This window comes from Pseudophryne corroboree, chromosome 11 (assembly GCF_028390025.1).
Source record: "Pseudophryne corroboree isolate aPseCor3 chromosome 11, aPseCor3.hap2, whole genome shotgun sequence".
In the NCBI taxonomy this organism is placed as follows: Eukaryota; Metazoa; Chordata; class Amphibia; order Anura; family Myobatrachidae; genus Pseudophryne; species Pseudophryne corroboree.
In genome coordinates, this window is record NC_086454.1 from 52,769,309 (window position 1) to 52,789,250 (window position 19,942).

At 48.3% G+C, this 19,942-nt stretch overlaps 1 protein-coding gene across 3 annotated transcripts in view; it reads right to left on the reverse strand.

The window, feature by feature from the left end:
- Positions 1 to 16,985: 16,985 nt before the first annotated feature.
- The window catches only part of LARGE2 (LARGE xylosyl- and glucuronyltransferase 2), a 94,786-nt gene continuing 91,829 nt past the window's right edge, over positions 16,986 to 19,942 (reverse strand). For all 3 annotated transcript variants that reach the window (XM_063944310.1, XM_063944308.1, XM_063944309.1), the window contains 2 exons: positions 17,779 to 17,974; positions 16,986 to 17,693 (listed from right to left, as the gene is read on the reverse strand). In XM_063944310.1, the coding sequence (XP_063800380.1) occupies positions 17,496 to 17,693; positions 17,779 to 17,974 (394 nt within the window). In that variant the 3' untranslated portion in view covers positions 16,986 to 17,495. The remainder of the gene's footprint in view (positions 17,694 to 17,778; positions 17,975 to 19,942) is intronic.

The following is a 19,942-nucleotide window of genomic DNA, read 5'->3' on the forward strand; positions in this document are numbered from 1 at the left end:
CCAGTGCACACCACCTGATCCTAAAGCTTTTACTTTTGTGCCCTGTCTCCTGCGGAGCCGCTATTCCCCATGGTCCTGACGGAGTCCCCAGCATCCACTACGGACTACGAGAAATAGATTTATCGGTAAGTAAAATCTTATTTTATTATTGGAGAAACACCTAGCGCCAGCTCTATTGTTCTCTTTGAAGGTTTATGTAGCCAGAACGGCTAGGGTCAGGAAAACTGAGTCGTTGTTTATCCTGTATTCATCCAACAAGCTGGGTACTCCTGCTTCAAAGCAAACTATTGCTCGCTGGTTCTGTAACACGATTCAGCAGGCTCATTCTGCGGCTGGATTGCCGCTGCCAAAATCAGTTAAGGCCCATTCCACTAGGAAGGTGGGCTCTTCTTGGGCGGCTGCCCGAGGGGTCTCTGCATTACAACTTTGCCGAGCTGCTACTTGGTCAGGTTCAAACACTTTTGCAAAGTTCTACAAGTTTGATACCCTGGCTGAGGAGGACCTCTTGTTTGCTCAATCGGTGCTGCAGAGTCATCCGCACTCTCCCGCCTGTTTGGGAGCTTTGGTATAATCCCCATGGTCCTTACGGAGTCCCTAGCATCCACTAGGACGTTAGAGAAAATAAGATTTTACTTACCGGTAAATCTATTTCTCGTAGTCCGCAGTGGATGCTGGGCGCCCGTCCCAAGTGCGGACTTCTTCTGCAATACTTGTATATAGTTATTGCTTCAATAAGGGTTAAGTTATGGTTGCATCAGGGTTTGACCTGATGCTCTGTTATTTGTCATACTGTTATACGGTGTGATTGGTGTGGCTGGTATGAATCTTGCCCTGGATTACCAAAATCCTTTCCTTGTGCTGTCAGCTCCTCTGGGCACAGTTTCTCTAACTGAGGTCTGGAGGAAGGGCATAGAGGGAGGAGCCAGTGCACACCAGAACCTAAATTCTTTCTTAAAGTACCCATGTCTCCTGCGGAGCCCGTCTATCCCCATGGTCCTTACGGAGTCCCCAGCATCCACTACGGACTAAGAGAAATAGATTTACCGGTAAGTAAAATCTTATTTTTTATTATGTTAAGTTACCTAGAAGCTCCTCCTCAGGCTTATTACACAAACATGATCTATGTAATTCTACATTCCTGGCCAAGTACAACATTACAGAAAGCTGCATCGCTTTATGTTGGTGCACGTTGCAGATGGAAAATAGTCTGTTTACAATATAACAACCTTAAGAGAAAAGGTTTCCCCCAGCACACCAAAAAGTATCAGCAATAAGATTTGAACACTACATGATGAGAGAACATTCAGAAATCTTGGACGCATACATTTGCAAAGTTATGGTTAAGCCACCAGGCCGCATCAAGCCTTCTTTGATACAGGTGGTCCCTAAAGCTATGTGATAATAGTGGTCTGGAGGTTTAACCATATTTCTCTATCGTCCTAGTGGATGCTGGGGTTCCTGAAAGGACCATGGGGAATAGCGGCTCCGCAGGAGACAGGGCACAAAAAGTAAAGCTTTTCCAGATCAGGTGGTGTGCACTGGCTCCTCCCCCCATGACCCTCCTCCAGACTCCAGTTAGATTTTTGTGCCCGGCCGAGAAGGGTGCAATTCTAGGTGGCTCTCATAAAGAGCTGCTTAGAGAAAGTTTAGCTTAGGTTTTTTATTTTACAGTGATTCCTGCTGGCAACAGGATCACTGCAACGAGGGACAGAGGGGAGAAGAAGTGAACTCACCTGCGTGCAGGATGGATTGGCTTCTTGGCTACTGGACATCAGCTCCAGAGGGACGATCACAGGTACAGCCTGGATGGTCACCGGAGCCGCGCTGCCGGCCCCCTTGCAGATGCTGAAGTAAGAAGAGGTCCAGAATCGGCGGCTGAAGACTCCTGCAGTCTTCTAAAGGTAGCGCACAGCACTGCAGCTGTGCGCCATTTTCCTCTCAGCACACTTCACACGCAGTCACTGAGGGTGCAGGGCGCTGGGGGGGGGCGCCCTGGGAGGCAAATGTAAACCTATATAAAGGCTAAAAATACCTCACATATAGCCCCCAGAGGCTATATGGAGATATTTAACCCCTGCCTGTATTCACAAAATAGCGGGAGACGAGCCCGCCGAAAAAGGGGCGGGGCCTATCTCCTCAGCACACGGCGCCATTTCCTCTCACAGCTCCGCTGGTCAGGACGGCTCCCAGGTCTCTCCCCTGCACTGCACTACAGAAACAGGGTAAAACAGAGAGGGGGGGCAAATTTAATGGCAATATCTTGATATATATAAAGCAGCTATAAGGGAGCACTTATTATAAGGCTATCCCTGTCATATATAGCGCTTTTTGGTGTGTGCTGGCAGACTCTCCCTCTGTCTCCCCAAAGGGCTAGTGGGTCCTGTCTTCGTTTAGAGCATTCCCTGTGTGTCTGCTGTGTGTCGGTACGTGTGTGTCGACATGTATGAGGACGATATTGGTGTGGAGGCGGAGCAATTGCCAAATATGGGGATGTCACCTCCTAGGGGGTCGACACCAGAATGGATGCCTTTATTTATGGAATTACGGGATAGTGTCAACACGCTAAAGCAGTCGTTTGACGACATGAGGCGGCCGGACAATTAATTAGTGCCTGTCCAGGCGCCTCAAACACCGTCAGGGGCTGTAAAACGCCCTTTGCCTCAGTCGGTCGACACAGACCCAGACACAGGCACTGATTCCAGTGGTGACGGTGACGAATCAACCGTATTTTCCAGTAGGGTCACACGTTATATGATTTTGGCAATGAAGGAGGCGTTACATTTAGCTGATACTACAGGTACCACTAAACAGGGTATTATGTGGGGTGTGAAAAAACTACCTATAGTTTTTCCTGAATCAGAAGAATTAAATGACGTGTGTGATGAAGCACCTTTCCCGCCAGAGGTTAGGAAGCGCTGGGAAACACCTCCTAGGGTGGACAAGGCGCTAACACGCTTATCAAAACAAGTGGCGTTACCTTCTCCTGAGACGGCCGCACTTAAAGATCCATCAGATAGGAGGATGGAAAATATCCAAAAAAGTATATACACACATGCAGGTGTTATACTACGACCAGCTATAGCGACTGCCTGGATGTGCAGTGCTGGGGTAGTTTGGTCAGAGTCCCTGATTGAAAATATTGATACCCTGGACAGGGACAATATTTTACTGTCGTTAGAACAAATAAAGGATGCATTTCTTTATATGCGTGATGCACAGAGGGATATCTGCACACTGGCATCACGGGTAAGTGCTATGTCCATTTCGGCCAGAAGAGCTTTATGGACGCGACAGTGGACAGGCGATGCGGATTCAAAACGGCATATGGAAGTTTTGCCGTATAAAGGGGAGGAGTTATTTGGAGTCGGTCTATCAGATTTGGTGGCCACGGCTACAGCCGGGAAATCCACCTTTCTACCTCAAGTCACTCCCCAACAGAAAAAGGCACCGACTTTTCAACCGCAGCCCTTTCGTTCCTTTAAAAATAAGAGAGCAAAGGGCTATTCATATCTGCCACGAGGCAGAGGTCGAGGGAAGAAACAGCAACAGGCAGCTCCTTCCCAGGAACAGAAGCCCTCCCCGGCTTCTACAAAAGCCTCAGCATGACGCTGGGGCTTCTCAAGCGGACTCGGGGACGGTGGGAGGTCGTCTCAAAAATTACAGCGCGCAGTGGGCTCACTCGCAGGTAGATCCCTGGATCCTGCAGATAATATCTCAGGGGTACAGGTTGGAATTAGAGACAGATCCACCTCGCCGTTTCCTGAAGTCTGCTTTACCAACGTCCCCTTCCGAAAGGGAGACGGTTTTGGAAGCCATTCACAAGCTGTACTCTCAGCAGGTGATAGTCAAGGTACCTCTTCTACAACAAGGGAAGGGGTATTATTCCACTCTATTTGTGGTACCGAAGCCGGATGGCTCAGTAAGGCCTATTCTAAATCTGAAGTCCTTGAACCTGTACATAAAGAAGTTCAAGTTCAAGATGGAGTCACTCAGAGCAGTGATAGCGAACCTGGAAGAAGGGGACTTTATGGTATCCTTGGACATCAAGGATGCGTATCTCCACGTTCCAATTTACCCCTCACACCAGGGGTACCTCAGGTTCGTTGTACAAAACTGTCACTATCAGTTTCAGACGCTGCCGTTTGGTTTGTCCACGGCACCTCGGGTCTTTACAAAGGTAATGGCCGAGATGATGATTCTTCTTCGAAGAAAAGGCGTATTAATTATCCCATACTTGGACGATCTCCTAATAAGGGCAAGGTCCAGAGAACAGCTAGAGATGGGATTAGCAATATCTCAAGAGGTGCTAAAGCAGCACGGATGGATTCTGAATATTCCAAAATCCCAATTAATGCCGACAACTCGTCTGCTGTTCCTAGGGATGATTCTGGACACGGTTCAGAAAAAGGTTTTTCTTCCCGAGGAAAAAGCCAAGGAGTTATCCGACCTGGTCAGGAATCTCCTAAAACCAGGAAAGGTGTCTGTACATCAATGCACGCATCTTCAGATGCACCTGCGGATAACCCTGTCTCCAAGGACAAGGGTATCTCTTCTGTGGTGGTTGCAGAGGGCTCATCTATTGGAGGGCCGCAGATTCGGCATACAGGATTGGATCCTGGTGACCACGGACGCCAGCCTGAGAGGCTGGGGAGCAGTCACACAAGGAAGAAACTTCCAGGGAGTGTGGTCGAGCCTGGAAAAGTCTCTTCACATAAACATTCTGGAACTAAGAGCAATCTACAATGCTCTAAGCCAGGCGGAACCTCTGCTTCAAGGAAGACCGGTGTTGATCCAGTCGGACAACATCACGGCAGTCGCCCATGTAAACAGACAGGGCGGCACAAGAAGCAGGAGTGCAATGGCAGAAGCTGCCAGGATCCTTCGCTGGGCGGAGAATCACGTGATAGCACTGTCAGCAGTGTTCATCCCGGGAGTGGACAACTGGGAAGCAGACTTCCTCAGCAGACACGATCTTCACCCGGGAGAGTGGGGACTTCATCCAGAAGTTTTCCACATGCTAATAAACCGTTGGGAAAGACCAATGGTGGACATGATGGCGTCTCGCCTCAACAAAAAACTGGACAGGTATTGCGCCAGGTCAAGAGATCCGCAGGCAATAGCTGTGGACGCGCTGGTAACACCTTGGGTGTACCAGTCGGTGTATGTGTTTCCTCCTCTGCCTCTCATACCAAAGGTATTGAGAATCATACGGCAAAGCGGAGTAAGAACGATACTAGTGGCTCCGGATTGGCCAAGAAGGTCTTGGTACCCGGAACTTCAAGAGATGGTCACGGACGATCCGTGGCCTCTACCTCTAAGACAGGACCTGCTTCAGCAGGGACCGTGTCTATTCCAAGACTTACCGCGGCTGCGTTTGACGGCATGGCGGTTGAACGCCAGATCCTAAAAGGAAAAGGCATTCCAGAAGAAGTCATTCCTACCTTGATTAAGGCAAGAAAGGAAGTCACCGCGAAGCATTATCACCGCATTTGGCGGAAATATGTTGCGTGGTGCGAGGATCGGAGTGCTCCGACGGAGGAATTTCAACTGGGTCGTTTCCTACATTTCCTGCAATCAGGATTGTCTATGGGTCTCAAATTGGGATCTATTAAGGTTCAAATTTCGGCCCTGTCAATATTCTTCCAAAAAGAATTGGCCTCAGTTCCTGAGGTCCAGACTTTTGTCAAAGGAGTACTGCATATACAGCCTCCTGTGGTGCCTCCGGTGGCACCGTGGGATCTAAATGTAGTTTTAGATTTCCTCAAATCCCATTGGTTTGAACCACTAAAAAATGTGGATTTGAAATATCTCACATGGAAAGTGACTATGTTACTGGCCCTGGCGTCCGCCAGGAGAGTATCTGAACTGGCGGCTTTATCTTATAAAAGCCCTTATTTAATTTTCCATTCGGATAGGGCAGAGCTGCGGACCCGTCCGCATTTTCTCCCTAAGGTGGTATCAGCGTTTCACCTGAACCAGCCTATTGTAGTGCCTGCGGCTACAAGCGACTTGGAGGACTCCAAGTTGTTGGACGTTGTCAGAGCTTTAAAAATATACATTTCAAGGACGGCTGGAGTCAGAAAATCTGACTCGCTGTTTATACTGTATGCACCCAACAAGTTGGGTGCGCCTGCTTCTAAGCAGTCGATTGCTCGTTGGATTTGTAACACAATTCAACTTGCACATTCTGTGGCAGGCCTGCCACAGCCTAAATCTGTTAAGGCCCATTCCACAAGGAAGGTGGGCTCATCTTGGGCGGCTGCCCGAGGGGTCTCGGCATTACAACTCTGCCGAGCAGCTACGTGGTCAGGGGAGAACACGTTTGTAAAATTCTACAAATTTGATACCCTGGCAAAGGAGGACCTGGAGTTCTCTCATTCGGTGCTGCAGAGTCATCCGCACTCTCCCGCCCGTTTGGGAGCTTTGGTATAATCCCCATGGTCCTTTCAGGAACCCCAGCATCCACTAGGACGATAGAGAAAATAAGAATTTACTTACCGATAATTCTATTTCTCGGAGTCCGTAGTGGATGCTGGGCGCCCATCCCAAGTGCGGATTATCTGCAATACTTGTACATAGTTATTGTTAACTAATTCGGGTTATTGTTTAGGGAGCCATCTTTCAGAGGCTCCTCTGTTATCATACTGTTAACTGGGTTTAGATCACAAGTTGTACGGTGTGATTGGTGTGGCTGGTATGAGTCTTACCCGGGATTCAAAATCCTCCCTTATTGTGTACGCTCGTCCGGGCACAGTACCTAACTGGAGTCTGGAGGAGGGTCATGGGGGGAGGAGCCAGTGCACACCACCTGATCTGGAAAAGCTTTACTTTTTGTGCCCTGTCTCCTGCGGAGCCGCTATTCCCCATGGTCCTTTCAGGAACCCCAGCATCCACTACGGACTCCGAGAAATAGAATTATCGGTAAGTAAATTCTTATTTTCTCTTACGTCCTAGAGGATGCTGGGGTCCATATTAGTACCATGGGGTATAGACGGGTCCTCCAGGAGCCATTGGCACTTTAAGAGTTTAATAGTGTGGGCTGGCTCCTCCCTCTATGCCCCTCCTATCAGACTCCGTTTAGAAAATGTGCCTGGAGGTGCCGGTCACAGCTAGGGGAGCTCTACAGAGCTTCTTTAGAAACATTTTTTTAGAGTTTGTTTTTTTTACAGGGAGGCTGCTGGCAACAGCCTCCCTGCTTTGAGGGACTGAGGGGGGGAGCGAGCAGTGTCCGCCCTGCGGGGTCTTGAGCCACTGCCTCTGCTGACTGGACACTGAGCTCCAGAGGGGATCGATCGCGCCCTGCGACAGGGGAACGCTCACCACAGCTGCCACCCCCTCAATGAGCTGAAGTAGGCGAGTTAGTCACTGTCCCCCCTTACAAACGGGGGGTCAGTGTGATACGGGCGGCTTAAGGGTGAGAGCGCGGTTTTAACTGCGCTCTCTGATGGCTCAGCAGTATGGCGCTGTGAGGGGGGCGCCCTGGGCCAGCGAGGTACCCTACACTGACCATTCCAGCCTGTCTGGGTCCGCGGATCTCAGCCAGCACAGAATTCCTCAGGCCAGTATAATCTTAAAGAGCGGGAAGACAGCGCCATTGAAGGGGCGGAGCTCCTCAGAGCGGACCCAGCAGCGTTCAGCGCCATTTTCCCTGCCTGCAATCACTTCCAGTGGATGTCCAGGTGCCTCCAGTGCAACTCCAGCTATCTGTACGGTACCATGGGGTTGTAGAAGGGGGGAGGGGAGAGACTGTGTTAAAGGCTGTGTCACCTATTAAGCGCTGCATGTGGGATGGCTCCAATCTCTGTGTCTCTCTGCCATTCTTGGGGGGGAAACTCTGTCAAAGTAAATATCCTGTGTCTGTGGGGTGTTTGGTGTGTGTGACAACATGTCTAGGGACATTGTTTCATATGCTGCAGAGGATTTGTCTTCCCAGGAAGACTCCATACCATGTAATCAGGATTGCACTGTTGTAGCGCAGATCCCATCTAGAGAGCCAGAATGGTTAGCCTCTCTGAGGGGGACTATTTCTCAGATTTCTGATAGGGTTGCTAGGACTGAGCATGCCACTCAGTCCTAGCAACCCTATCAGAAATCTGAGAAATAGTCCCCCTCAGAGTGGCTAACCATTCTCTATGGTTGTTTGGTCTGATACTGCTTCCTCGGGGTCCCCTGCGGTACATTCTCAGAAACGTGCACTTGCAATACTTATGCAGGATGACACGGACACCGACTCTTGACACTGCAGACTGTGACGGGGATGTGTCTAGGGGGACGGCATCACTTGCTAAGGGGGTGCAGTTGATGATCGAAGCTGTACGGGATGTTTTACATATTTCTGACACAGCTCCTGAGAATGTGGAGAGGGCCTTTTTTTACAGATAATAAAAAGCCCACACTCACCTTCCCAGCATCTAAAGAACTGAAAAAGCCTGGGAATCGCCGGAAAAGAAATTTCAGATTCCTAAGAGGGTCTTGGTTACTTTTCCCTTCCCAGAGGAAGATAGGAAGAAATGGGAGTCCCCGCCGATTGTAGACGCCTCTGTCTCCAGGCTGTCTAAATAGGTGGTGTTGCCAGTCCTGGGATCTACCGCGTTGAAGGACCCGGCCGATCGCAAGGTGGATGCTACGCTAAAATCCATGTACACGGCTTCCGGGGCTATATTACGGCCTACTATAGCCTGTGCTTGGATTGCAAAAGCTATTGCCAAGTGGTCAATCACTCTGCAGGAGGAATCGACTACAATGGCTAAAGGTGACGTTGATTTATTTTTACGCCATATTCAGGATTCCTGGTAGATTCCATGTAGGACCTGGGTTCCATAGCGTCAGCAATTTCGTCCAAAGGTGGTGTCTGCGTTTCATATCAACCAACCTATTGTGGTTCTGGTGGTTACCGACACCTCTGCTACTTCAAAGTCCTTGGATGTTGTGAGGGCTTTGAAGATCTATGTGAAGCAGACAGCTAGTCATAGAAAATCTGACTCACTGTTTGTTCTCTATGATCCCAATAAAATTGGGTGTCCTGCTTCAAATCAGACAATTGCAGGCTTACTATCCAGCATGCTTATTCCACGGCAGGATTGCTGTGTCCAAGATCTGTGAAGGCCCACTCTACTCGTAAAGTAGGCTCTTCCTGGGCGGCTGCCTGTGGTGTCTCGGCTGTACAACTTTGCCGAGCTGCTACTTGGTCTGGATCGAACACGTATGCCAAGTTTTACAAGTTCGATACTTTTGCCTCTGATGACCTCAAGTTTGGTCAATCAGTCTTGCAGGAGCCTCCGCGCTCTCCTTCCCGTACTGGGGGCTTTGGTACATCCCCATCATACTAATATGGACCCCAGCATCCCCTAGGACGTAAGAGAAAATAGGATTTTAATACCTACCGGTAAATCCTTTTCTCTTAGTCCATAGAGGATGCTGGGGACTCCGTAAGGACCATGGGGTATAGACTGGGTCCGCAGGAGACATGGGCACACTATAAGACTTGCATGGGTGTGAACTGGCTCCTCCCTCTATGCCCCTCCTCCAGACCTCAGTTAGAAAACTGTGCTCAGGGAGACGGACATTTCGTGTCATACCAGCTCACACCACGAACATACCGCAGAACGTGGCATTCAATAGAATACCAGCCATCGGCATGAACAATACACAGCCACATGCTGAGAGAATATGTAACAACCAGTGTGCCAACACAACCAATAATAAGACACCGCATGGCATGGCATGCACAATGTCGGCAACAGCCTGACAGAACAGAAACACCACAAGAGTGTAACCATCACCAATAACTGCAGACACAGTACGCACTGGGACGGGCGCCCAGCATCCTCTACGGCAGGCATTCCCAACCACGGTCCTCAAGGCACACTAACAGTGCAGGTTTTAGTGATATCCAGGCTTCAGCACAGGTGACTTAATTAGTAGCTCAGTTATTTTGATTTAACCATCTGTGCTGCAGCCTGGATATCACTAAAACCTGCACTGTTGGTGTGCCTTGAGGACCGTGGTTGGGAATGCCTGCTCTACGGACTAAGAGAAAAGGATTTACCGGTAGGTATTAAAATCCTATTTTCTCATACATCCTAGAGGATGCTGGGGACTCAGTAAGGACCATGGGGTTTATACCAAAGCTCCAGACCGGGCGGGAGAGTGCGGACGACTCTGCAGCACCGATTGAGCAAACATGAGGTCCCCATCAGCCAGGTTATCAAACTTGTAGAGCTTAGCAAAAGTGTTTGAACCCGTTCAAGTATCCGCTCGGCAAAGTTGAACTGCCGAGACTCCTTGGGCATCTGCCCAAGAAGAGCCCATCTTCCTAGTAGATTAGGTCACCACCGACCTCGGTAACGGCAATCCAGCCGTAGAACGAGCACGCAGAATCGTATCACATATCTAGCGTGTAACAGACTGCAAAGACGCAGGCGCCCCAATCACGCTGGGAGCATACCGGACAAACAGAGCCTCTGTTTCTCCAATCTGAACCAAATTGGCGACATAAATATTCAAAGCCCTGACTACATCGAGAGACCTTGAATCAGCCAATGCTTAAGTAACCACAGGCATCAAATAGGCTGATTTCTGCGAAACACCAAGACCACTTTTGGCAGAACTATTATCCGAGTTCTCAATTCCAATCTATCCACATGGAAGATCAAACGAGCTCTTGTGAGACCCAGCCACTACTTCCGACATCCGCCTTGCGGACGCCAAAGCCAAAAGCATGACCACTCTCCAAGAGAGAAATTTTAACACAACCTTTCATAAAGGTCCCAATCATTGTGACACAAGAAAATGCAACACCACGTCAAGGTCCCACAGTGCCAATGGAGGCACAAATGGAGGTTGGATGTGCAGTACTCCTTCCACGAAGGTCCTAACTTCTGGAAAGGTTGCCAATTCTTTCTTGAAAGAAAATTTATAAGGCCAAAACCGCACTTAAATGGAGCCTAACTTTAGGTCTGCACCCACACCTGCTTGCAAAGAATGGAGAAGAACGACCCAGCTGAAGCTTCCGTAGTAGCCTTCTTGGATTCACACCAAGACACATATTTTCTCCAAACACGGTGGTAAAGCTTTGCCGTTACTTCTTTTCTAGCCTGAAGAATTGTGGAACCGACTTCACTGGGAATACCCTTTCTGGCTAGGATATGGCGTTCAACCGCCACGCCGTCAAATGCAGCCGCGGTAAGTCTTGATACACGCCCGGATCTTGCTGTAACATTTCCTCGCGTAGAGGAAGAGGCCAGGGATCTTCAATGAGTAAATCTTGAAGAACTGGATACCAAGCCCTCCTTGTTTAGACCGGAACAATGAGGATCCCCTGAACCTTTGTTCTTCTTACGTTTATCACCTTCAGAAGAGTGAAAACGGAGGAGACACATAGACCGACTGAAAACACCCAAGGTGTCCCGAGGACGTCCACTGCTAGAGCTTGAGTGTCCCCTGACCTGGAACAATATCCCTGAAATCTCTCGTTGAGGGGAGACGCCAACATGTCCAATTGAGGCACTCCTCTAAGACTTGTCGCTTCAGTGAAAACTTCTTGATGACGACTGTATTTCTCCCGGATGGAGATCACGTCTGCAGAGTAATCTATTTCTCCGTCAATCATATCCAGAACGAAGATTGCTAATATAGCGTTTACCAGTCTTTCCACCCAGCGGAAAACTTTTTCGGCACCTGCCATAGCCGCGTTGCTCTTGTTCCGCCCTAGCGGCTTACTTACACCACTGATGTCAAGTCGTCCGACAGAATTAACGCGGCCAGATCACGAAGCATATGTTCATTGAAAATAGCTCTTAATTCAAGAAAGCTTATTACAGACAAGCTTCCCAGCTTGACCTTTTCCTCTGGAAATACTTCCCTTGCAAGAACTGCTCCCCAGTCTCGGAGATCTGCATGCATGGACACCAGGATCTCATCCAGGATTCCGAACCTTCATCCCTCTAGGAGGTGAGAACTGAGCAGACACCACAGGAGCGATATCCTGGCCATTAGGATTATATTCCGGCACATGTGCAGGTGAGACCCGGACCACATTTCCAACTGGCCCCGTGAAAACCACTCTGGCCTTTTACCTGCTCACCGAAATGGCCTCTTAGGCCGCACCCATCTTCTTCATCAACAGAACATATTGATGGATTGTCACAGCAAATCTGATCCGACTCCGGATCCTCAGACCTCTTTCCACAGGAACACACAGAACCTCAACCGTTCAGTATCTACTCTGATACCCACCTCCGACGTCTGCGTCGTTGGGAACAGCAGCCTTCCCCTGTGTTGAAGGACAGTCAGAGAGAAACAACGATTTGCACTTGTCTTGACCTCGCTGTAATCAGGGGAGTGTCCCAGTACCGAATAACAATGGCTCTCACTATTGAAAGAATACGATCCTACTGCCATCACTCCGGTGAAATAGCAAAGACAATCCTGGATAACTACCCAGGTAAGCCGAATGCAGAGAAAAACGCATGTAAACCCTTTTCTATATTTACGTGCTGGAGCTCCCTGGCCTGAGAGATTCCATACTGTAGTTCAACGTTGTAAGGAGAAATTTTATCTTTTTTTTGTAAAGGGCCCTACACGTATCACGATGCGCCGCCGAGGTGCCCGACGGCCGATACGGCCGACGAGCGACCCGGCGGCGGGGGGAGTGAAGTTTCTTCACTCCCCCCGTCACGCGGCTGCATTGAAGTGCAGGCAAATATGGACGAGATCGTCCATATTGGCCTGCATGCACAGCCGACGGGAGACCAGCGATGAACGAGCGCGGGGCCGCGCATCGTTCATCGCTGGAGTCTCCACACTGAAAGATATGAACGAGTTCTCGTTCATTTATGAACGAGATCGTTCAGATCTTTCAGAAAATCGGCCAGTGTGTAGGGCCTATAACAGGGACAGCAGGACAATGCCCTGAACCTGACGCAACTCTGGTATGGCGTCGCGTACTACCTCCCCTTCCAGAGGGGAAACGGCAAGATCTATTTGAAAAATTAGTGAGGGAAACCATCTGTAAACGCCAGTATATCCCCCTTTGGATTCTATAATTAACTCACAGGTCCAAGTCCATTCCCGGACTGACTGAAGAGTAGTAGACGAGTTCCCACCGGAGTGGGCTCCAGCCAGATAGACCCAGCGACATGCGGTGGATGTGGTAGAAACAGAAAACGACATCCGCTTCTGCGAACCTAACAAGGCTGCAGAACTCTTACCTTTTCGCCTTCCACTATCTGCACCGAAAGGGAAAAAAGAACGGGATCGAACCGGTTAAAATGACTGCATCCCACAACAGAATGCATCACCAACCGTTGTGAAGGAGTCTAACTCACGAAGTTAGATTTACCAGTGGTATCCGCCAAGATTAACTGAACTGAGGCATCCCCAAACAGCTGTATACCGTCCCAGGAAGAAACTCCAGTATCTCCCGGAATCAGCCTCCGCATTCTCCCGGCCACACCTCCTGCCGCCACGCGTCAAACTGCTGCAATGTTATAGAGAAGAATCAACATAAGAAACCTCCCCTCTCTCTTTAGGGTAATTCTATCGGAAGCCTTTCCGACCATAAACCCTCCCCCATATGCATGTAATGCAAATAACTCCAAAGTATAGAAATAAAATATCACTTAGCTTCCTGTGTACGATCTTTTGTGACAGGGCCCAGTGTCGACCAGGAGTGGACTTTCACAGTATTCTATCCGCGGCGGGAAAAGAATAAACATTCGGACTCCTTGTGAGGATCTGAAACCAACTCGTCACGGCCGACCTAGAGCTTTATCAACAGAGCGACCAGCACATGAGAAGGAATACTTTTATTATAAATCATAATATGAATATACATAATGCAATACACAAAAACACACATAACCTATATATATATATATATATATATATATATATATATATATATATATATATATATATATATGCGGATTGTCTGGAACCGTCGGGTCCCTAGTGACATGAATGTGTATGACCATGTACTGAATGCCCCAGTTGTGGATCTAACAGGAAACCTTATGGTCGACAGAAAACCCCAGTAGTCGTCAACAGCAGGGAGTAGTAACCAGGCAAAATAACATTCTTGCAACCCCGAGGGGTCCGAGGGGAGTATACATAAATAATTTTAATAACACTCCCCCACATATACTACCAAGTCTGTGCTCGAGCTACTGTACAGGCCCATGGAACCGTACCATACATATAAATATATATACAGGCATAAGGCAGTTACAGCATGTTAATTTACACCCAGTAATAACAGTTGGTGCCGACAGGGTCACCCACATACTACTGTGTCTCCCATACAGTGTTTACTTTTGACAAGCATACAACTACCGACCTGTTGACTCTGCATCTACTGTATCAAGTACCAACAGGCGTCGGCGATGCCGACAGTGATCCCCATAGCTGTTTGTGACAGAGCACTCACGCATGTAGACACGTGGACTATAGTGGGTATATCTGACAGGGAACACACAGAGAAATATGCACAACAATGATTATATGCCTATTTCTAAAAAAATAGTGCTATATATCACTCAATATAACACTAAAAATCTGTGCCTCCCCCTTGTTTGCACTGTACACATTTTTGGCGGGTACAGAGAGAAAATGGCGCTGAACACTGTTGTGAGGGCTAAGCCCCGCCCCTTTTTGGAGCGCTTCAGCCCCGTTATAATATAGTTTTTTATGCAGGCAGGGGACCGTATATAGTGTCTGCGCACTATACACCTTCTCAAATAATATATATATTGCTGTCCAGGGCGCCCCCCCTGCACCCATGTATCCGTTGGTGTGTGTGTGTGTGGGAGCAATGGCGCACAGCGCGACCGCTGCTGTATACTGTCGGGGGTATCGTACACGGTGCCTGAATATGCTTTCTTGCCAGTGTAAAAGAGACCCTCGGTAACTGCTGCCCAGGGCGCGGGCGCTCCCCCCCCCCCCCCCAGCGCCCTGCACCCTGTGAGTGCGCTTACCTCCGTTACTGAAGTCTTCTGTTCTAATACTCACCCGGCTTCTTTCTTCTGATTTCTGTGAGGGGGTGACGGCGCGGCTCCGGGAACAAGCAGCTAGGCGCACCAGGTGATCGAACCCTCTGGAGCTAATGGTGTCCAGTAGCCTAAGAAGCAGAGCCCTTGAACTAAGAAGAAGTAGGTCTGACTTCTCTCCCCTCAGTCCCACGATGCAGGGAGCCTGTAGCAAGCAGGTCTCCCTGAAAATAAAAAACCTAACAATAAAGTCTTTAGAGAAACTCAGGAGAGCTCCCCTAGTGTGTGTCCAGTCACTCCTGGGCACAGAATCTAACTGAGGTCTGGAGGAGGGGCATAGAGGGAGGAGCCAGTTCACACCCATTCAAAGTCTTATAGTGTGCCCATGTCTCCTGCGGATCCCGTCTATACCCCCCCCCATGGTCCATACGGAGTCCCCAGCATCCTCTAGGACGTATGAGAAAATAGGATTTTAATTACCTACCGGTAAATCCTTTTCTCGTAGTGCGTAGAGGATGCTGGGCGCCCGCCCAGCGCTGCGTTTTCCTGCATTGGTTTTATAGTTCAGTACTGCCTGGTTCCTAAGTAAGTTCTGTGTTATTTACTGTTTCAGCTGCTGCTGAGTGGTTCCGGCATGTTAGCCGGATTTGCATGTTGTGTGAGCTGGTATGAATCTCACCACTATCTGTGTAATGCCTTCTCTCAAACTATATTGTCTCCTCGGGCACAGTTTCTAGACTGAGTCTGGTAGGAGGGGCATAGAGGGAGGAGCCAGCCCACACTATTAAACTCTTAAAGTGCCAATGGCTCCTGGTGGACCCGTCTATACCCCATGGTACTAATATGGACCCCAGCATCCTCTACGGACTACGAGAAAAGGATTTACCGGCAGGTAATTAAAATCCTATTTTTTGCAAATATATGGAACTAAGATCTCAGAATTTTTTATTATCATGTAGTGTTCAAGTCTTATTGCTGATACTTCTTGGTGTGCTGAGAGAATACTTTTTCTCTTCCTTTGTTTAGAATAACCCACCCTCCCCTTTTCATGCACCTAAGAAGTATTACTAAATTGATTGAGCGGCTACCATTTTATGTTGCTGTTCTGAGAGGCATAAATGGGACCAGTAATTGGAGGTCATGCTGGTTCTTGTAGTGCCATTTTGAGGCTCATGGGGTGACTCCAGGTAAGTTGGCTCTCAATTTAAATATATTTGTGTATGTGCTATTATCATGTAGCATAATATAATATATGTCCCTCAGTTGGTATTATTATCATCATGTAGCGTTAGGGACCACCAGTATCAGGGAAGCATTGATGTGGCCTGGTGGCTTAACCATATCTTTGCAAATATATGCACTAAACTGGGTACACACTGGTGCGATGGGCGTTCATTTCAACATCGGAACGAATGCCCTTGAGCCCAGAATCTATGTAGACATTAGAAGGAGTTTTGTGAAGGATGAAACGATCATGTTCCAGTCCTTCATAAGCATAAAGTCGCTAGCAATATCGCTAGATTTGATGTGCAGGGCATCAAACCTAGCGTCCACAGGAGCGTGCAATCAATTATGAAACAACCAGATCGGTCCGCCATCGCTCCAGTGTGTACCCAGATTTAAATCTCTGAATTTTCTATTATCATGTGCTGTTCAAGTCTTAATGATGATACTATTTGGTGTGCTAGGGAAAACTTTTCTCTTTTTCTTGTTTAGAACAACCCCTTCCTTTCATGCAGCTGAGAGGTATTAGTAAATTGATTGAGCAGCTAACCATTTTATATTGCAAAATAAAAATATTGTAAAAGATTTCCTTTCTATGCTAGTTTTTTTTTCTTCCTTTGTCCAGAGAGGAAATGCCAGGGGTGAGGACTTATGTAATACTTTCCTACCTTTGCCGACTAGACTCATTCACTGACATTGCAACTGTCTGCTGTGGTTCATTCTGCACCTAACTGGCTTTTATCTGAATCATATAGTGTAGGAAATGGTACAGAATTTTATTGGTGTATATAATAGATTTTTTTATTATTTATTTTTTTGTAAAAATTTTATAAAGTATCAGACAGGAATCCTGTCCTGGCTGTAGTGCTACATCCGACTTCATATCAGACATAAATAAATAAAATATATAGCATTGTAAAATCTTAGCAGAAGAAGTGGCTTCTCCCAAAATATATATATAAATATATAAATCCAGTGATTATGACTTAATGTCGGCATTAGCCCGAAGATGGTGACGGTTTGTTGATTGTCTCAAGATTCCTCCGTAAGGCAAAAAGAAATAAGTTAATTGAAACAAAAGTTCAGCTGGTCTAAAGAGGCACATATGGACCCTGACCAAAACGCAGGTTCTCCCCTTTAATAAGGCAGCGGCGCCTAAATGTCTGCCACAGGCACAGAGTGAGTCCGTCCACTCCACTATACAGCTGCGTGACTGTTCCGTCCAGTAAGATGACAGAGTCTGTGTCTCCTTTTTATGCTGGCCGAGGAGACTGAAGTCCAAGGTCACCGGTTCCTCTCGGCTGCGATGTATTTGAGAGCTGCTGAGCCGTATCTTCTGGACAGATCCTGGTGAAACTCTTCTTTCAGCATTTGCACACAGAGGCGATAGTTTTCACTGGAGCGGAACTTGGAGATATCAAAGCTGGGAGCATGAGGCATGTGGATGATGAAGGCGTTGGGAAGAACCACTAGTTCGTACCCCTGGGAAGAGAACACGAGGTAACCAGTCACGAGCCTGTCATCATGTCCCAATATCTGTGACTACGAATAACTTACTGTACTGTACCTTCGCATCCAGCTCCATGATGTGGGACACTTTGTTCCAACCAAAGCCCAGGAAGCGCTGGTCATATTCAGGACAGTCTCTTCGTACAACCACGTAGGGTTCAAAATTTGGTGCCCAATCAACCTGGTAAGGAGTTGTTGCTGTTCTCCACTTGGCATAGTTGGTCGGAGCATGTCCCTTCTCCCACACGTGGTATCTGGGAAACATTAAACACTGCTGTCAAGATACGCATTACGTTGGTTAATCCCAGCATAAGACGTTGCGGCACTGCTGCAAAAATCTTTTTTGGTCTGCAGAAAATATGGTGCAGTGCTATGCAAAACTATTCATACCCTCCTGCCATTGGACTGAAACAATCTCCCACTAATACTTTGTTCTCTGCATTATTTAATGTGACATTGTCTTATGGGGTAGGTGGGCCCTCTGCCATGCGAAGAATGAACTTCTCTGCCAGCCTGGAGCCACCAGACTCACCTGCTGAAGCAATGATACCCGAGGGAACAGGTAAAGTGGCCTATTATTGCAAGGTTCCCCAAATAAATAGGTGCCTCACAGATACCACCACCTACAGGAATTTTGGTCTGTCAGAGCCAACTGTCCCAGCCACCTCTCCACTGTCTTCTTTTCCCATGCTACATTTAAGCTGGACTAAGGGAGGCCCCTGTCATGGTGAAAACCATTTAATGGAAGCTTCAATTGTCTCCTCTGTGCTGTCCCTTAAGGAAGCAGTGCTCAGAATGGTGGTAGTATTAGATGCAAGCCAACGTACACCTTTGCCATCCACATGTGGCACGCACTACTGGTCCTCCACTCCCAGTTTCCTGCAGGAACCTACACCTGGATACGAGTAAACCTCTGGATCAGAGACCTCCCCAACCTCACCTTACTCCTGGGAGGACAAGTCAGAATCAGACTGCTCCTGTATGTGGTGAAGCAACAGCATCTGCTTCCATGGCCTAGAAGAGGTGGCGGATGTCATAACCCACTCCCAAAGGAGATGAAAGTTATGGGACAATCTCTGCTCCACACCCAACAGTGCTCAGCGAGATGCAAAAGCTTATTAAGATCCTGGAACATAGGTGGTTCCGAGGCAGGATCTGCCATCTCGGGCACACTTGCAGACTAACTATCCCCCACATCAGATACTGTGCAATGCGCATGAGGCCATTTGGAGTGACATTTATGGCCAATGTCCTCTTCCCCATGCTGAACCCTCGATGTACTCCCCTTCCAGAACATTGAGATCTTGGAGGAAGAGCAGGATAGGACAGATGCAGTTGCACAACCCAGGAGAACATGGAGCTGCAAGAGTGACAGAAAACAGCCCACAGAAAAAAAACAGAACCCCCAGTATATCTCATACTTCCTCTCCTGCACCACAACTCACCTTCATTGAAGATGAGAAGCCAGGCATGGAGAAGAGACTGATGCTGCTGACTGTTCCCTGAAAAATGGCCACTGGGTCTGCTTTGGTGGTATAACCAAGTGGGAAGCCACACCAGGGAGGAAATCCCAAAGTCATAGTAAGTACCTCAAGGGCCCAGGCCTGACCCTAGTAACAGGCACCTTATACCCACCAACCCTCCCCTGTGCAGGATCCAGTGCAGAGGCTACACCGCTGGCTCACAGGCACTGCATGTGCTTTCAGGGAGACCCGGTCCAGGGAGTGGGCCTCAGTAAGAAGAAGGTGCCAGTCCCAGAACTTCTGCAGCCCGGCCCAGGCATCCCCAGACCTGTAGAAGACGCCGGGTGCCAAACAGCAGTCTTGAAAAAGACACCCAGCTCTGGTGTGCTCTTAATTTAATTGAAGTTCCCAGGCAGCCTCATGGGAACCTCCTGAGAAGGAGCCTGAGATTTTGTCAGTTAGTCATAAGCTCCTGGGCTTTACTATATACCTCATGGTGTTTGCAGTTATTCCCCAATGGCTGCCTGAGAAATACATATTACAGCAAATAATTGTTCAGTAAAATGAGATGAGTTGTCAGGGTTTGAATAATTTTTCAGGAATACGTATGGGAGGCCGGCTGTCACTTTACCGACATCGGAATCCCCTTGTGGGCTCGCTGCGCTTGTTACGCTTCGGGTCCGGTGACGAGATTCCCACTCGGGTGGTGGCGTGGACGATCTTGCCCCCTTTCTGGATGCCGGTGTCGGCGTTCAGACT